Genomic DNA, 15488 nt, shown 5'->3' with positions numbered 1-15488 from the left:
TTCTCCTTTGATTTGGCATATAGGATATGTCCCTATACATTTACATACAGGGTGCGGCAGCATAACTTCCTTTTTTAAAATGCGCGCCACTCAGTTAGTTGATGTCATAGCGGAGCGCTAGTGGTCTCGTTCAAGAGTGGATACTGTAAAGTTTTGTCCCGACACGGTTCAGTCGCCATCATGCGTTGGAATAGTTAGGAGCGTGCCTTTGCCGTTGAGGTTTACTTCAAGCGGATGTTCGGTTATTGCAACACAGCGTGCATTTCGGAATCGCTTTAATTTAGCCCCGTTAGCTCGCGTCCCAAACCGCAAATCAATTGTTACATGGGTCACTACATTCAGACAAACTGGAAGTGCGACAAAAGGAAGAACTGAAGTCCCTCGGTCCGTTAGATCACCTGAGAACATTGAAGCAGTGAGAGCGTCAATGTTGCGATCGCCACGGCGTTCTGCGCGCAAACACGCATCTGCCCTTGGACTATCCGATCGTTCTGTGAGAAGAATTCTTCGTGATGATCTTCATTTTCATCCCTATAAGATGGCGATAGTGCAGGAACTTTCAGAACGTGACTTCAATTCTCGGATGAACGCGTGTGAGCTTCTTCTTGATGTCGTTCCCGAGGGTGCTATTGTTTTTTTTAGCGATGAAGCCCATTTTCATTTGTGTGGGTCGGTTACAAGATTTGAAGACCAACATCCAAGAAGAAATTGCCAACATAACACCTGCTATGCTAACAAGAGTCATGACAAACGCCAGAAATTGGTTTACGCAATATATGGAGAATGGGGGACGTCACCTAACAGATTTGATCTTCAAAACAATGTAAATAAAAACTTTAGACATGTACCTACATTATAAAAAATAAATAAATATTTTCCGATGCATACAATAGTTTCTATTGAGTTTTGAAAAAAGGAAGTTATGCTGCCGCACCCTGTATATTCGCAAATATGTCACATTCAGCTAGATTACATTTATTGTTAATGGAGTAGCTGATTATGCTACCATCGGAATATGTCACTTGGGCTACACCTATTTGCTGGTGGACCTGTACCCGGACCCAATATCCGTCAATCATCGTGGATAATTTAGCTCTGCTCTTTTGGTTGTTCCACGTACACGTGGTTTCTCTCTCTTCTTGGCTACATCCTAGAATCTAGTGTTCTTTTGCCTCATTGTGATTCCTCCCTACAGACAAGAGTTTCCTTTCTTTCTCTTAATAGTTTCCTTAAGGAAGATCGTCATTTGTTGTGCTATTAGATGATTGTCTCCAGAAGCCTCGGGGATAAGGGACTCTTGAGGCTAGTGTTTTGTATTTCCCGTCTTCAATGGTTGCCTCATTCGGTTTTCTGAACATGGAGTGAACCAATGTGGAATCGTAAAGGGGCAGTTCGAATCAACGATAGGCTGAACTGTCTAACGGGCCTCCCCAAATTCGGGAGCCTGGCATGGCGGCATAAAACATATAAGTCAATTACCGTAGATAATTTAGTTCTGCTTTTTTGGCACTGTCAAGTCGTCAAGCGTAGAAAATATTAATTTTTCTTTATACACTAAAAGTTATGGAAATCTGAGCTCTTCTTAAAAAGAGGGGAATAGGGACGGTTGCAAGGATGATAGTGCAAAGTTCCGAGATTATTTTGTTCACAAGAAAAACACGAGTTATTTAACAAATTGTATATTTAGTTTTTAACATAATCCCTCTTCTAATATATATATTTGGCCTCTTTGCCCCATGATGGAGTACACACACATCGTTCACGGTTACCTCAAATGCACTTCAGGTCCCCCCACGATTTCCTGAGATACATGAACTCTTTTTCTATTGTTCATTCTCCAAGTGCCGTTGGGAGGACGACTCACCCCATCTCGGGAGAGTGGATGCCATTACATGGCGTAGCCAGCAATGCAAATTTTGCCCCTCCTTAATATGTGACCTTTCCAAATCTGTGAGCTGACCAAGTTCTCCTTTGAGATAGCATCAGGCCAGCGTACTCCGATGATACTATATAGTGCAATCATTATGACTTTTTTGGATTTTCGAGTGATTAGTATCCAACAATGACTCCTTAAGTGATTTCTTTTTCCACCCCGACAAAGAGAAAGGACCTTTATAATATCTTACTATTTATTATTAGGTTTAAATTCTAACTCATTTCGTGTTAAAATTAGAAGATGCTCGTACAAAACCATTTTAAGTCAAGACACTGGATTTAGTCTGGGAGCTAGGAGCTAAGTTCTTGGTTTATTTGATACACTACCTTTTGCTCCTTATTGCCCTTGGAATCTTTGGATATATCATATTGCCAAATAGAGGCATTAGACAATATGATAATTGCTTAATATATTGAAGAATTGGTTTGAATTCTGTCGAATTAGCCATAACATAGGACAAATAATGCCAGTCACAGTCAAACAGTGTTTATGCTGCCGCGAAATGTCGCCCTTTCTCAATGTGTAACCTACCTAGCCACAGTTCCTTGTTATTGTCTCAGGTCAGAGAATCGCGATGACGCGGCGTAGACATGAGTTGATGAAAGCTTGGAGCTTTTGAGTAACAGTGTAGTTCCATGTATAACATTTATCAGCGCAGCGAGAACATTGGTTGGTGGTTGATGTTTCAATATTTGCACATTCAGATTTTGGACCAACTAGCAAAGGTGGATTTAGCGCTGTTAGTACATCGAAAGGCATCAAGTTCCGTGTCGATATTAGCAGAAATAACGCATGCTATTGTAGATGTACATATTTTTTAACGCTCTCCTTACCAATTAAGGCAGGACCTTGATTTTATTGGTGTTTTTTAAATATTACATTACTATACATGAGTCGACTGCGAGGGACTAAGAACAGTTCCGTGCCTTATTTTATTATGATTTTTATCTGAGTAAATTGGTGATAATGAGTTAATTTTTGAATGTCGAAAAAGGACAACTAATTTAGCCATTTTTTTTTTCGTGTATTTCCAGGCTTTGAAAAAATTGCAAACATCACAAACCGTAACGACAAAAACGGGGATCGAACAGGAAGATGCTTTGCTCAACGAAACTGCCGCCCTGGAAACATCGCTCAATCTACAAATTCTCGAGCTTGAAAACGAGGCAAAACAATTACGCCATGAATTGGAACGTGTGACAAACGAACGTGATCGTATGTTACAAGAAAATTCGGAAATTGGACGCGATAAGTCGGATTCTGATGCTGAAAAATTACGCTTAAAGGCAGAGTTGAAAGAATTGAAATTTCGGGAAACAAGAATGTTGACCGAATATTCAGAATTGGAAGAGGAGAACATTTCACTGCAGAAGCAAGTGTCAAGTTTGAGAAGTTCACAGGTATATTAGAAAAGATAGCGATTATAAAAGTTTTTTATGTAATAATCAAATTTCCCTTTCAACAGGTTGAGTTTGAAGGAGCGAAACATGAGATCCGAAGACTGACTGAAGAAATTGAACTGCTGAATTCACAAGTCGAGGAATTGGCAAACTTGAAAAAGATTGCTGAAAAACAAATGGAAGATGCGTTGGAGGCATTGCAAGTAAGCTTTACTTTATATTACTCTAACATCGTGTATGGATATTGCCAAATTAGTTTGATTTTTCATTGTTCACAAAAATTTGAAAAGTTTGAATTTAAATGTTGCATTCTTCTAACGACTTGCCCAAATTAGCTGTTAAGCGTTAGAGTAAAATTATTCTTTGGATCTTCTTTACGGTCTTATCTTTGTCTTTGTTATGAACACTTTTCCGCTAACTTCGCAACGTACTATTTTAAACCGTTAGTTATTTCTCAGTGTAGGAGATTTCAAAGTCGTTTTATTAAGATGTTGTGTAAATACAAAATCTTATTAAAATCGGTTTACTGTCTGTCCGTCACACGCATTTTTCTCGACAGTTATAGCGATTGACACGAAATTTGGTAGAAAGGTGGCAACTGTGAACACTCACACATACAGTGAATTACATCCTTTTACGTTGAATTTAAGGTGGGGGCCCCGTGCATGGCATCAAATATAGTCATGTATCAAATTAAAGGTCTCGGTTAGTATTTTTTGAAGCCAGTCTTGGTTTTGGCATTTGTTGGAAAGGTGGGGAGTGCGGGGGGTTGAAAGTGATTATTTCTTTAAGGGGGTCATTCTCAGAAACTACTAAACCGAAATATCTGAAAAAAATCTTTGAAAATTGAAGACTATGAATGTCAATATCACTCGAAAGTGGATTCTCTCACATAATATATGGATATATTACGTGCTACATAATAAGAAATACACAAAACCTTTCGTACCTGAAGCGTCCAGCTTCCGGTTTGCCGACTTGTTATATAGGTTGGTTGGGTTGCACCTTCTGCACCTCCAAATTGTAAATGAGAAGAAGAATGGTCGTGATTTAATAATGATATTAGGATATTATATCATTTGTTTTTCAAGTTGTATATTTTGTGAGCAATTTCCATTCATATTATATACAACATGTTCAGTAAAAGTAGGCGTGGTATTCTTATTGCGCTTTGCTCCGCATTTTTATCGTCTGAACAATGTGCATATGTAGTTCATTCTGCAGTTTCATGATTTGGAAAAAACAAATGTTCTTAATTGTAAAAACGTGCATAGCATATTGATTGGTGTGTATAATTCAAGGACCGTCTCTATGGTTGCACGGACTGTAATTTAGTTTGTTTACTTGCTCGCTTGTAATCGATAACCTAAATTTGCCCTGATATGAGAAAATTGCCATGTTGAGTTAATTCGATCAAGGTGAAGGTTTCGACTTTGTAAATGTTTTATCGTTAAAATGAAGCGAACAATAGTGTAAATATGATAATAGCGCCTTTGATTAAGAAGCGCCACTCATATATTATGAATTTTACATGTCGGAAGTTGATAGTTTTGATAGTTTTTCTTCGTTGATTTTCACGAGCGAAGCCATTCATAATGATTACAAAGTATAAAAGCAGGCCAAGTATTTTAAAACTTCTATTTCCATCCTTATTTTACTATTCTACGTTGAGGCACTTTCAATGATAAATTTAAATGTTTGTTCCATTAAATATATTTTACCCTCATAGTTATCACTTCCTGTAACAATTATTCACATGAGCTGAGTTCTTGTCCAGACTCTACAGCCCATTTCGGACCTTGGCCTTTAGGATATCCTTTTTGCAAACAACTCGGTCCATCGATCGCGTCCTCCAGTTTCGAAATCCTATTTTATTGAATCCCTCTGGGGGCGATATAATAACATACATAGTTGTGATACACCTGTGTGGAATACAACGGATGCCATCGTTAACAGTTCTTGGCCTTGGGCTTCAGTCACGACTTTCCAAGTTTGGATTCCGCCTGCTAGAATGTACACTTATCAGATTTGCTTTTGGACTCGAAAATTTTATCTCCAAACAACACGTGAAATTTTGAATTGTCCCATATTACTCTGATAATGAAGATTACTTTCTTCGGAATACTTCACACAACACTCCAGATACATTTCCCATTGACACCATCGAAAGATTGGAAAAATGAACAAAAAAAACAATCTTTTAAAACAACAAAAATAACTTAAATCTAATGGCCACTCTGGCCTCTCAAAATTTTTGGATACTTTTCGGTTTATATCTTTTTTCTTTTTTTTTACAATAACATCCATAGGGAGGAAAAGTAATAATAACAGTTGTAATATTTACAAAGAAAAAAAGAATAATAACATATGAATGTATAAGTTACAACTGGAGGCAAAAGCGGCACCCGTTCAATATGTACATATTCACAAGGCCCCACTAAGAAACAAATGGCAGGACTGAGCACGGCCGCCGCTAATCGTTATCCCGCAGCCACCAGTACAAAGATTTCTCTTTTTCATCCCGCTTAATATCAGTTATTCTCGCTCTGGAGTATCTTCAGTCGAATTCCGGAGCCTCCACACTCAAGTTCGGGCGATATTATATCCTTTTGTCCGTGGCCCGCCTATGTATATGATACATAACCGGATCACTGGGAGAATCAAGAATTAGATCATTCCTGTCAAGATACACGAACGCTTCGGGAGGAATGACAAGCTTCTTCTTCTCATCATTTGGGTAGAACGGCTGCGAAACCCAAGGATCCTTGCTATGCGAAACGGATCGCACTATATGATTTCGAATCAATATGACGATAACTGTGTCAATTCTTGGTACAGGAGCAGCTGCATATATCACTTCATTAGTTACATTGTGCTCATAGTTTGACGAAAGCAGTCCTATTAAACCCCGTGCAAGCACACAGACATTTCCTTTCAAAGATCCTTATTTTCTCCATTTGGCTAGCACTCAAATTGAACCAGATATGACATCCGTAGGTGATCACCGGTCTAACCAAAGTAATATAGCAAATAATCTTAACCTTCCGGCTGAGATGTGGAACATAAACGAGTCTTCGAAGAGACATGAGTGCTTTGCGAGTGCTGTCTAGCGCGACTTTAACGTGCTCTTTAAATTGGAGACGTTCGTCAAGACGCACACCCAGGTATCTCACGCACTTCTTATGAGGAATACGCTCAGAACTATCCTCGTTTGTGGAAATGTCTCCTATTCCTTTTTCAAGTTCCTACTGGCGTACATCAAGGAATTTCGAAACAGAATCAATTCACACTTTTGCGTATTGATTTTCATCCGTCAGCTGTTCCTACAGAACTTAATATCATTGAGCATCTTCTCAAGTTCAACTTTTACCTCATTTACCTTCTTGTGTGGCGTGTAGGCTATCGGATCGTCAGCAAAGGCAACCAACGACCTTCTAGGAGATTTATTAAACTCAACCGAGTTGAGTAATTCGCCGGCAAATACTGCGAAAAGTTTAAGCGCAGTCACTGTCCCTTGCTGTCATCATTGCAAAACAAAACCTTATTAAAATCGGTTCAATGTTCGTCTGTTTGTCTGTCTGTCATAGGCACTTTTCTCAGAAACGGCTACACCGATTGACACGAAATTTGGTGAGAAGGTGGGACCTATGGACCCCCAGACATGCAATGAGTGATAGCCTTCTACGTTGAGATTTAGGAGGGTTTCCCATACATGTAAAAGGGGGGTATAAAAGCTGTTTTCACCAAATATAATCATGTGGGAAATCAAATGAAAGGTCTTAATTAGTACTTTTCGAAGCCCGTCTCAGTTTTGAGATTTGTTATAGCGGGGAGTGGGAGGGTGGAAAGTGATGATTTCTTTAACGAACCCATTCTCAGAAACTACCCAATCGAAAAATCTGAAAAAAATCATGAAGCTGCCTCTATATCTCCATATCTGTTGAAATTAAGTTAATAATAGTATATTACCATATTTTTGGGGGAAATTGAGTAAAGCTCCCCTTAAGTTTATCCCAGAGTTATAAAAGTTGGTAATAGTATAAAATTTGATATGAAGCATATTATCCCCAAGTTTGATCAAAATCATACTATTAGTAACAAAGTTACAATAGCTCAAAATTGACGTTACCGTGTAAATTTACTGCAACTAAATATGAATGCCACACTAAAGTGGGTAGTCAGACATGCTAAATGCATATTCATAGTGGGCTACGTATAAATGGAGTACTTCTACACTCAAATATACTCACAGAAAAAGCAAACAAAACCTTTCATACCTGAAGCGCCCAGCTTCCGGTTTCCCGAGTTATTATGTATTGAAACAGCCTGCCAAGTTTTAGAAAGATTAGTTTAGTAGTTTGCAAGTAATTTTGGTCACTGGTTTCAAACATGCCATTTGCAGAAATGAACATGAATGTTTAAAAGTTTCAACTTCAGGTCGTTTACAGTATGGATTCTTCCGTTTCACCGATCTCAGTTAATGTTAATCGGATCGACTTGAAATTTTAAAGACGTATTCTCAGATAGTTATAGTTATATGCAATAAAGTCGTATTTTTTCATAGTCACAAGTGGGGTTAACCCCTGAATAGTTGTTACTGCCGGTTTTGTGGAGAGTCATTATTGCGCAGAACTTGGCTTTTATATTAGGTTGTTGCGAATGAAATGGTCGTTTTTTTATTAAAATTTACCACTGTAAAGCTTACAAAAATTTATTTGATCAGCCTCTCCCAACGAGATTCAAGAGCATGTATGCCACTTTCGTAGAAGTCCAACTGTCGGGTGTTGGTAAATTTTCCGAAGGCAATTTCGACAGCCTCTTCGTTCCTAAATTATTTTTCCGCCAAAAAATGATCTAAATGCTTAAAAAAGTGTTAGTCGGTTGACGAAAGTTCCGGTGAATATGGTGGATGAGGCAGAGTCTCATGCTGCAATTCGTTCAACTATTGAACCGTTGTTCATGAGGTCATACATTGCCGTGAAGGAGTATCACACCATCTCTGTTGACCAATCTCGGCCGTTGAATACTCAATTTATGGTACATTTCCTCAAGTTGGGCACCGTATTTCGGTGCATTTATCCTTTCCCCAGGTGCCAAAAAAGAATAGCAGATAACTCAAGCTGTAGATCACCAAACAGTCACCATTACCTTCTTCGAATGGAGGCTCGGTTTCGGCATATACTTCGGTGGTTCATCAGCATCTAGCCATTGCGCTGATCGGCGACTATGGTCGTATAATATCCACTATTCATCACATGTCACTATTCCGTGCAAAAAGGGATCACTTCTGTTGCGGGAGAATAAAGAACTGCAAATTTTCATTCGAAGCGCCATGTTTTTTTCCGTAAGGGCATGCGGAACTAATTTGTCGAGCTTTTCTACCTTTCCAAGTTGATGCAAGTGCCGGGAAACTGTCGAATAGTGTACGCCCAGTTTCTCTGCAATGTCTCTCACAGACTGACGTGTGTCGGATTCGCCTAGCACACGCAGCTCGTAGTTATCGATCGATGGTCCTGCTTGTCCATGTGGCTCACTTTTACTGTTTACGTCGCCTGATCGGAATTTTCCGAACCCCCGCAGTGTGGTTCGTTTGCTTACTGTATCAGCTCCAAATGCGCTGTTAATGTTCCTGGTCGCCTCCGCCGTTTTATGACCGAGTTTGAACTCATACAAAGAAAGTATACGTTTTTGGCTCTTTTCCATCCTTTTTTCCTTTTCATTCACTGTTATCACAACGTTGACCATCGTTGTGATAACAGTGAATGACTGAAATAATTCTTTGATTAAATGTAGAAGTATTTATACTTCATTATTACACCAAAGGCGCCAACTGGTCGTGGTTTGATACAGCAAAATCGCAACTAACTTCACTTGATTGCCATATTCAATGTAATAAAATCAAGCCGGGAATTGATTTGATGTGACAAGTAACCGCCGCTATCGAGTATTTGGTGTAGTTCATTATGGGGTAATTCTCCTTTTAACCTTTCCTATAATATCAAAGGACGATTGTTCGCATAGCGAACTATTCTACTATGCTACTTTCACTCCAACGGAAATATTTTTTTTCCTATCAAAACAGTGAATTTCTTGGCGAATATACATCGTATTGATTTATATTTATATCGGAGGCGTATTGTCTTCAACCCTTCCTTGATTTTAAAAATCTTGTCGTCGGATGCTGGTGTAATGTATGTATTCGATAAAGACAAATTGCAAGCAAGTAGCAACAACTCAAATGAAGAATGAATTTGCAAATGAGTGTTTTCCTTCTATAACTCGTTTTTAATATTCAAAAAAGTTTCCCGTACCGGGAATCGAACCCGGGCCTCCTGGGTGAGAGCCAGGTATCCTAACCACTAGACAATACGGGATACAACAAAACCTCTTGCCAACATTTTACTTGAATTCTTTAATTATTACAAAATAAATCTAAAAGAAATGAAGAAGATTAAACATTGCATTATAGAAACAACAATGGAAACTCCAGTTTTTCGTTAGTTTTCTGATATGTGTGTAGTTAAAATGCCATAACGCACTTTTCGACTTTGAATAGGAGAAATTTTCAACGGTTTCAAAGTTGTTCTCTTTTATTTTCATTGTTTTCAATGAACCAGTGCTTGACGATTGATGACGTCACCATGTATTCTGTATTGTCTTCATTAATATGGAGCCTAAGATCTCGTGCCGCCTATTCCATCTGGATGACGACAGTTTATGAATCTCGGGCTGATTTTCGCATTACAGTACATTGGGAAGCTGGTTAATTCGAAATCGAAGGGACCAACGAAAAACTTCGAATTATTCAAAATTCTCATTATCCAAAGTTCAAAGTATGGAAGTTGATAGGGAATTTCAGGGGCTAAGAAAAAAGTGCGAATTTTCATTATTTCGAATTACCCGAATTCGAATTTTCCAGGTTCCACTGTATATTGTTATCGCCAGCATAGTCTAACAAGTCGGAATATCAGAAGCTCGCGCTTCAGGTATGTAAAAAACTTCAACGCACATTTTTCTATTCCTATATAACCAAATCCAACATATTCCGTCATATTTTTCCAAACTACAAGATAGACGTACATATTACAGCCATAGATATTGTATTATGCTCACCCTAAACAAACAAACTGCGTATTTCCGAATACTGTACACATATATGCACGTATATAAATTGATTGCATCCATATTTCCGATTTACTTCGTGTACAAAAGCATACATACGTACATATATAGTACGTATATTAAATACGGCTGGTTTAATTTACATATATATGTATCTGAATTAGGCACTACCCGCAAAGTTCATTATCACGCATATACTATACACCTATAAACACACATGTCTGGTTAGAGTAATTGATATTCATATATAAATGCCTGAAAAACTAAAACATAATAATTCTTTGCGGGTCCATTCATAAGAAATTATTTCGTTTTGGTATTGACGAATTGATATGTGATGATGGCGTCATGCAGGTTGAAGAGTGCACGAAATTCACAAAAAATGGTAGTTTTACCCCCTATAACTTTGTTAATAATAGTTAGATTTTCTTGAAACTTGACCAAATTGTGTACTATGTTCTTCGTTACACACATGCATGGGATGAACATAATAAGTTGCCGGGTAAATTTCTAAAATATCGAAATATACTATTATTAACTTTATTTGTGCAGATATCGGAAACGCATATATTTTGAGGCCTAGATTTCCTAGAGATGGACCACTGCGATTTTTTTCAAATTTTTCGGTTAGATAGGTTCTGAGAATGAGATCTGTTACACTTTTTGGGGGTCATATTTTGAGCCCTCACTCCTCTATGTTTCACTCAATATCAAATATTGAACCAGTTTCGAAAAGTACTAATTGAGACCTTTCATTTGATGCCACATGACTGCATTCTGTGACTGTGCACTCTCCATTCACATGTAGGGGGAGCCCGCCTTAAACTTAACACAAAATGGCGCCACTTACTACATGTAAAGGGAACACTAGATTACATACTCTCACCAATTTTCATGACAATCGATCTAGCCGTTTCCGAATAAATCGGGTGTTACAGACAGACAGACACCGACTCGATTCTAATAAGGTTTTGCTTCACACAAAACCCTAAGAATTCGGTGGACTTGCCTTAGTCACTTACCTCAGCGTCGCAGAGGTCGTACAAATGAGCACAATCATTGTTTTCAGACTAGCTAATCTTCAAAAGGCACGAGTATAAGTTAGTTTATGTGGGATAAAGCATTTTGAGTGAAGCAAATTTTGTTTCAGGTTTTGTTAGTTTGAAGAAATTGGATAAAAAGGAATTTCGATGACAAAGCATTGCTTTTTGACGAAAAAAGAAAAAGAAAAATCGGAATTTATGCGTCGATATATGCAATGGACGAAACATGGCTCTATTATTTCACACCAGAATCAAAACGATCGTCATGTGAGTGGACTGCACATAGTGAACCGACTCCACAGCCTCCAAAGAAGCAACAGTCGACTTGCAAGGTTATGGCATCAATATTTCGAGATGCGCATGGTATATTATCCATCGAGTATCTTGAGAAGGGAAAAACCATCAACAGCGACTATTACATAGCGTTATTGGAGGGTTTCGAGGATGAAATCGGGGAAGAACCGCCCCATTTAAAGAAACGGAGTGATGTTTCATCAAGACAATGCACCGTGTCACAAATCAATGAAAACGATGGCAAAATTGCATAAATTGGGTTTTGAATGCGACTTTTTCCTGTTTTCAGACCTCAGGAGAATGCTCACTGGCAAGAAATTTAGCGCCGACGAGAGGTAGTTGCCGAAATTGAGGCCTATTTCAAGGCTAAAGGCAAATCATATTACAAAAATAATATCGGAAAATTGTATGACCGCAATAATAGTTGTATCGCCCTCAAAGGCAGCTATATATATAAAAGAAAGTCGTGTTAGTTACACTATTTATAACTCAAAAACGGCTGAACTGATTTGGCTGAAAATTGGTGGAGAGGTAGTTTAGAACCAGGAGACGGACATATTTTATCCCGTTCGACCGTTTCCATGAAGTCACTATAAAACGTGGTATAACAAAAACGCATCTGACATGAAATAAGAAAACGTAAATGACAGCTAATCATAATTTTGTCTATGGTTAAGTAGAAAATTTGATAATGTAAATTTTGTCAGAAATATAGAATCATCTGTAATTTTTATTCTATTTGAATCATCATTAACAATACTGCGATCAAGACAATCGAATTTTTCCCGACACTTGGAATGCTTGATTGAAGAATATTCAACGACGGAAGCAAGGCGATACGGTCCCTGGTTATCCGGATGTGCGTTCTACTGATGCTCTTGGTCGTATATATACAGTTCATCCAAAGAATGATGAATGCTTCTATTTGCGGTTGTTGCTGGTAAATGTACGTGGGCCAACACCATTTGAATCACTACGGACTGTTAATGGTGCAATATTCCCAACATATCGTGCTGCAAGTGAAGAACTCAATTTACCAGAAAACGATACCCAGTGGGATACGGTAATTCCAAGATCAACGGCTGCGAACGAAATAAACGCTTACCTCAAATCATCGAATCTATGGCGCTATGTGAAGAAACTGCAACTGACAACAAACATGAGAGTTGCATTGCTTAATGATACATCTTCTGAAGATTTCTCTGAGCAATTGCTGACTATCGGTAATGGTCTAGTACTTGTCGACGAATCAAGCGGATTGATTTCATTTCCTCAGAATTTCTGTAACTTTGTCTCATCGAAAGAGGAACTTATCAACAAAGTATTCCCAAATATCATTACTAACTACAAAAATAGTGAATGACTGAGTGAGGGAGGAATTTTAGCGGCTAACAATAAAGATGTAGATGACCTAAACTATATAATTCAGAATGATATCATTGGAACATCATTCAAATCCATTAATTGTGTAACAAATGAAGATGAAGCCACCAACTATCCAATTGAATTTTTAAACTCCTTGCCTGGCTTACGCCTAAAGGTTGGCTCCGTAGTAATCATGCTTCGAAACATAAACCCACCAAAACTTTGCAACGGTACGCGTTTGGTGAAAATTGATGAACAATGTGATTTACGCGACGATACTCAAAGGGAAATTCGAAGATGAGGAAGTTCTCATTCCGAGGGTCCCGGTGATCCCAACCGATATGCCGTTTGAGTTTAAAAGAATTCAATTTCCGATTCGTCTCCATTAACAAATCACAAGGTCAATCCTTGAAAGTTTGTGGTCTGACTCTGGAAATTAAATGTTCTTCACATGGAGTGTGGCATGTTCACGGGTCGGAAGACCATCTGCGTTGTTTGTTTTTGCGCCTGATAATAAAACCAAAAATGTCGTGTATCACAAGGTGCTTAACTGAAGAGTGCAGCCTATTAAAGAGTCATTGAAATACCTGATTAATAAAAAAAAAACTTAATATCAAAAATCTATTTATGTTTTGCCTCTCAGGCGGAACAAAGTTGGAAGGGTCAGCTAGAAGAATAATAAAATCAAATTTTATTAACAATTTTTTTTTCTATATTCGCCTACGGATTTTTCACCTGGTATGGTAAATTGGACATTTTTTCGCTTTTATCTCACTAGTAGGATGATCCTGCGTCTCTAATTATGTATTTTGCATTAGTTGCTTCCTATTTTCATAACAAGTTTCCCATAAGTGAAAGTAAGCCACCATAAAACTATCTGTTCAAAAATTTATTGTGATTGACAAACACCTGGTAGTAGCAATTTATGATAGATATTCACCAGGTTTTCCGTTCCATTTCCATTCATTAAGGTGGTTTTTCTATGTGACGTTTGATATTTCAATCTTTCTAAGGTTTGGGCGGGAAGCACCTCTCCATTTGTAGTAATCTGGAAGCAATAATTCAAATTTTTTTTGTTTCGTTTCGTTTTTTACTTGTCTTTGTCGTCCGATCCACGTTTATAATGTTACCTTACTGAACATTAAAATAGGGAAGTTGTAAAAAGAAATCTTCAAAAATGTGACCTTTTTTCATTGAGAATCCAAAATAAAAAGGAAAAATTATCAACGAAAATAGTCACATAATCGTGGTTGGGACCAGAACTACTGATGTGTAAAAACGTCAGCTTGATCGGTTCAACAGAATTTCAGTTGTGCTGCCTGTCAGTGAAAAAAAATGTGTTTTTGAGAAAAACGCTTTTAAAGCTTTCGTTTTATATGACTTGGTTTTCAAAATATACATGAAAGAAAAAAGATCGATTTTCGAAGGCAATCATATAAGAAAACTCCCTTATTTCGAACTTGGTTCGATTTCATGGTCTCCTTGAGTGCCCGATTCAATACGGCAAGTAAATCAGCAATCAGCTCCATGACTTTAAAAGTAATCACGAATCAAGTAGATTTGTAAGGCCACCCTGGGTCCATGTATAAAATCTATCTAGCAATGTATACGGAGCGATGACCAAAGTGTTGTGATACTCGGCGAATTAGGTTGAAAGGTTTTTCTAGAACTGTTATATTGGGGAAACTAATGTATTTTGTACAGTATCTGCACTTTCAGATTTAATGCGTTGACAGACATTGTGTTTTGCATCGCCATCCGCAGAAACAACAACCAGGAAGAACTAATTGTTTGATACCTTGCTCGTTAACGCAGATGGAAACAATGCAATGATCAGCAAAATAAGAACCTCATTTGGGTGTAATTTATATTAAATCTGATTGTCTTTGGGTTCTTCTTTAAATTCAGCCATTTGGCAGAGGTCTTTAACTAGGAGACACCCAACAATATCCTCGGCTCAGTCGAGGTGTCTGAGAAAAGATGCGATGATTAATGGAATTTCAAGTCCTTCGGCCAAGACAGCATCAAGAACGTCATAGGATTTTGCTGTATTTTCTAGAATACATGTATAGAAGTTGAAACTGGCTTAAAAATTTGACATTCTTGTCTGGCATTCCCTGGTGTTGCCAAATAGTTATCTACTGTGTTATTTATGATGAGGAGTGTAGGACAAATGGTGCGCCCTATGGTTCTCAAACCGTGAGCAGGTGATATAATAATTTCAAACAAACTTAACTTTTATTTGTTTAGTGCTGTCAAGGGCGCAATAATGAATTATTAGAGTTCTAGGAGAAATAACTGACAAACATATAGCATGCAATTTATTAT

At 37.9% G+C, this 15488-nt stretch overlaps 1 protein-coding gene and 1 non-coding gene across 2 annotated transcripts in view; one reads left to right on the top strand and one right to left on the bottom strand.

The window, feature by feature from the left end:
• Positions 1-15488, top strand: part of LOC119653920 (protein bicaudal D) — a 72941-nt gene that overhangs the window by 39173 nt on the left and 18280 nt on the right. Inside the window, exons 2-3 of the mRNA XM_038059079.1 lie at positions 2971-3336; positions 3402-3539. Coding sequence (XP_037915007.1) covers positions 2971-3336; positions 3402-3539 — 504 coding nt within the window. The remainder of the gene's footprint in view (positions 1-2970; positions 3337-3401; positions 3540-15488) is intronic.
• On the bottom strand, positions 9639-9710 carry Trnae-cuc. Its single transcript has one exon. It is a non-coding gene; the product is annotated as a tRNA-Glu (tRNA).

This window comes from Hermetia illucens, chromosome 4 (genome assembly GCF_905115235.1).
Source record: "Hermetia illucens chromosome 4, iHerIll2.2.curated.20191125, whole genome shotgun sequence".
Lineage (NCBI taxonomy): Eukaryota > Metazoa > Arthropoda > Insecta > Diptera > Stratiomyidae > Hermetia > Hermetia illucens.
This window is presented reverse-complemented; position numbering and strand designations above follow the sequence as displayed.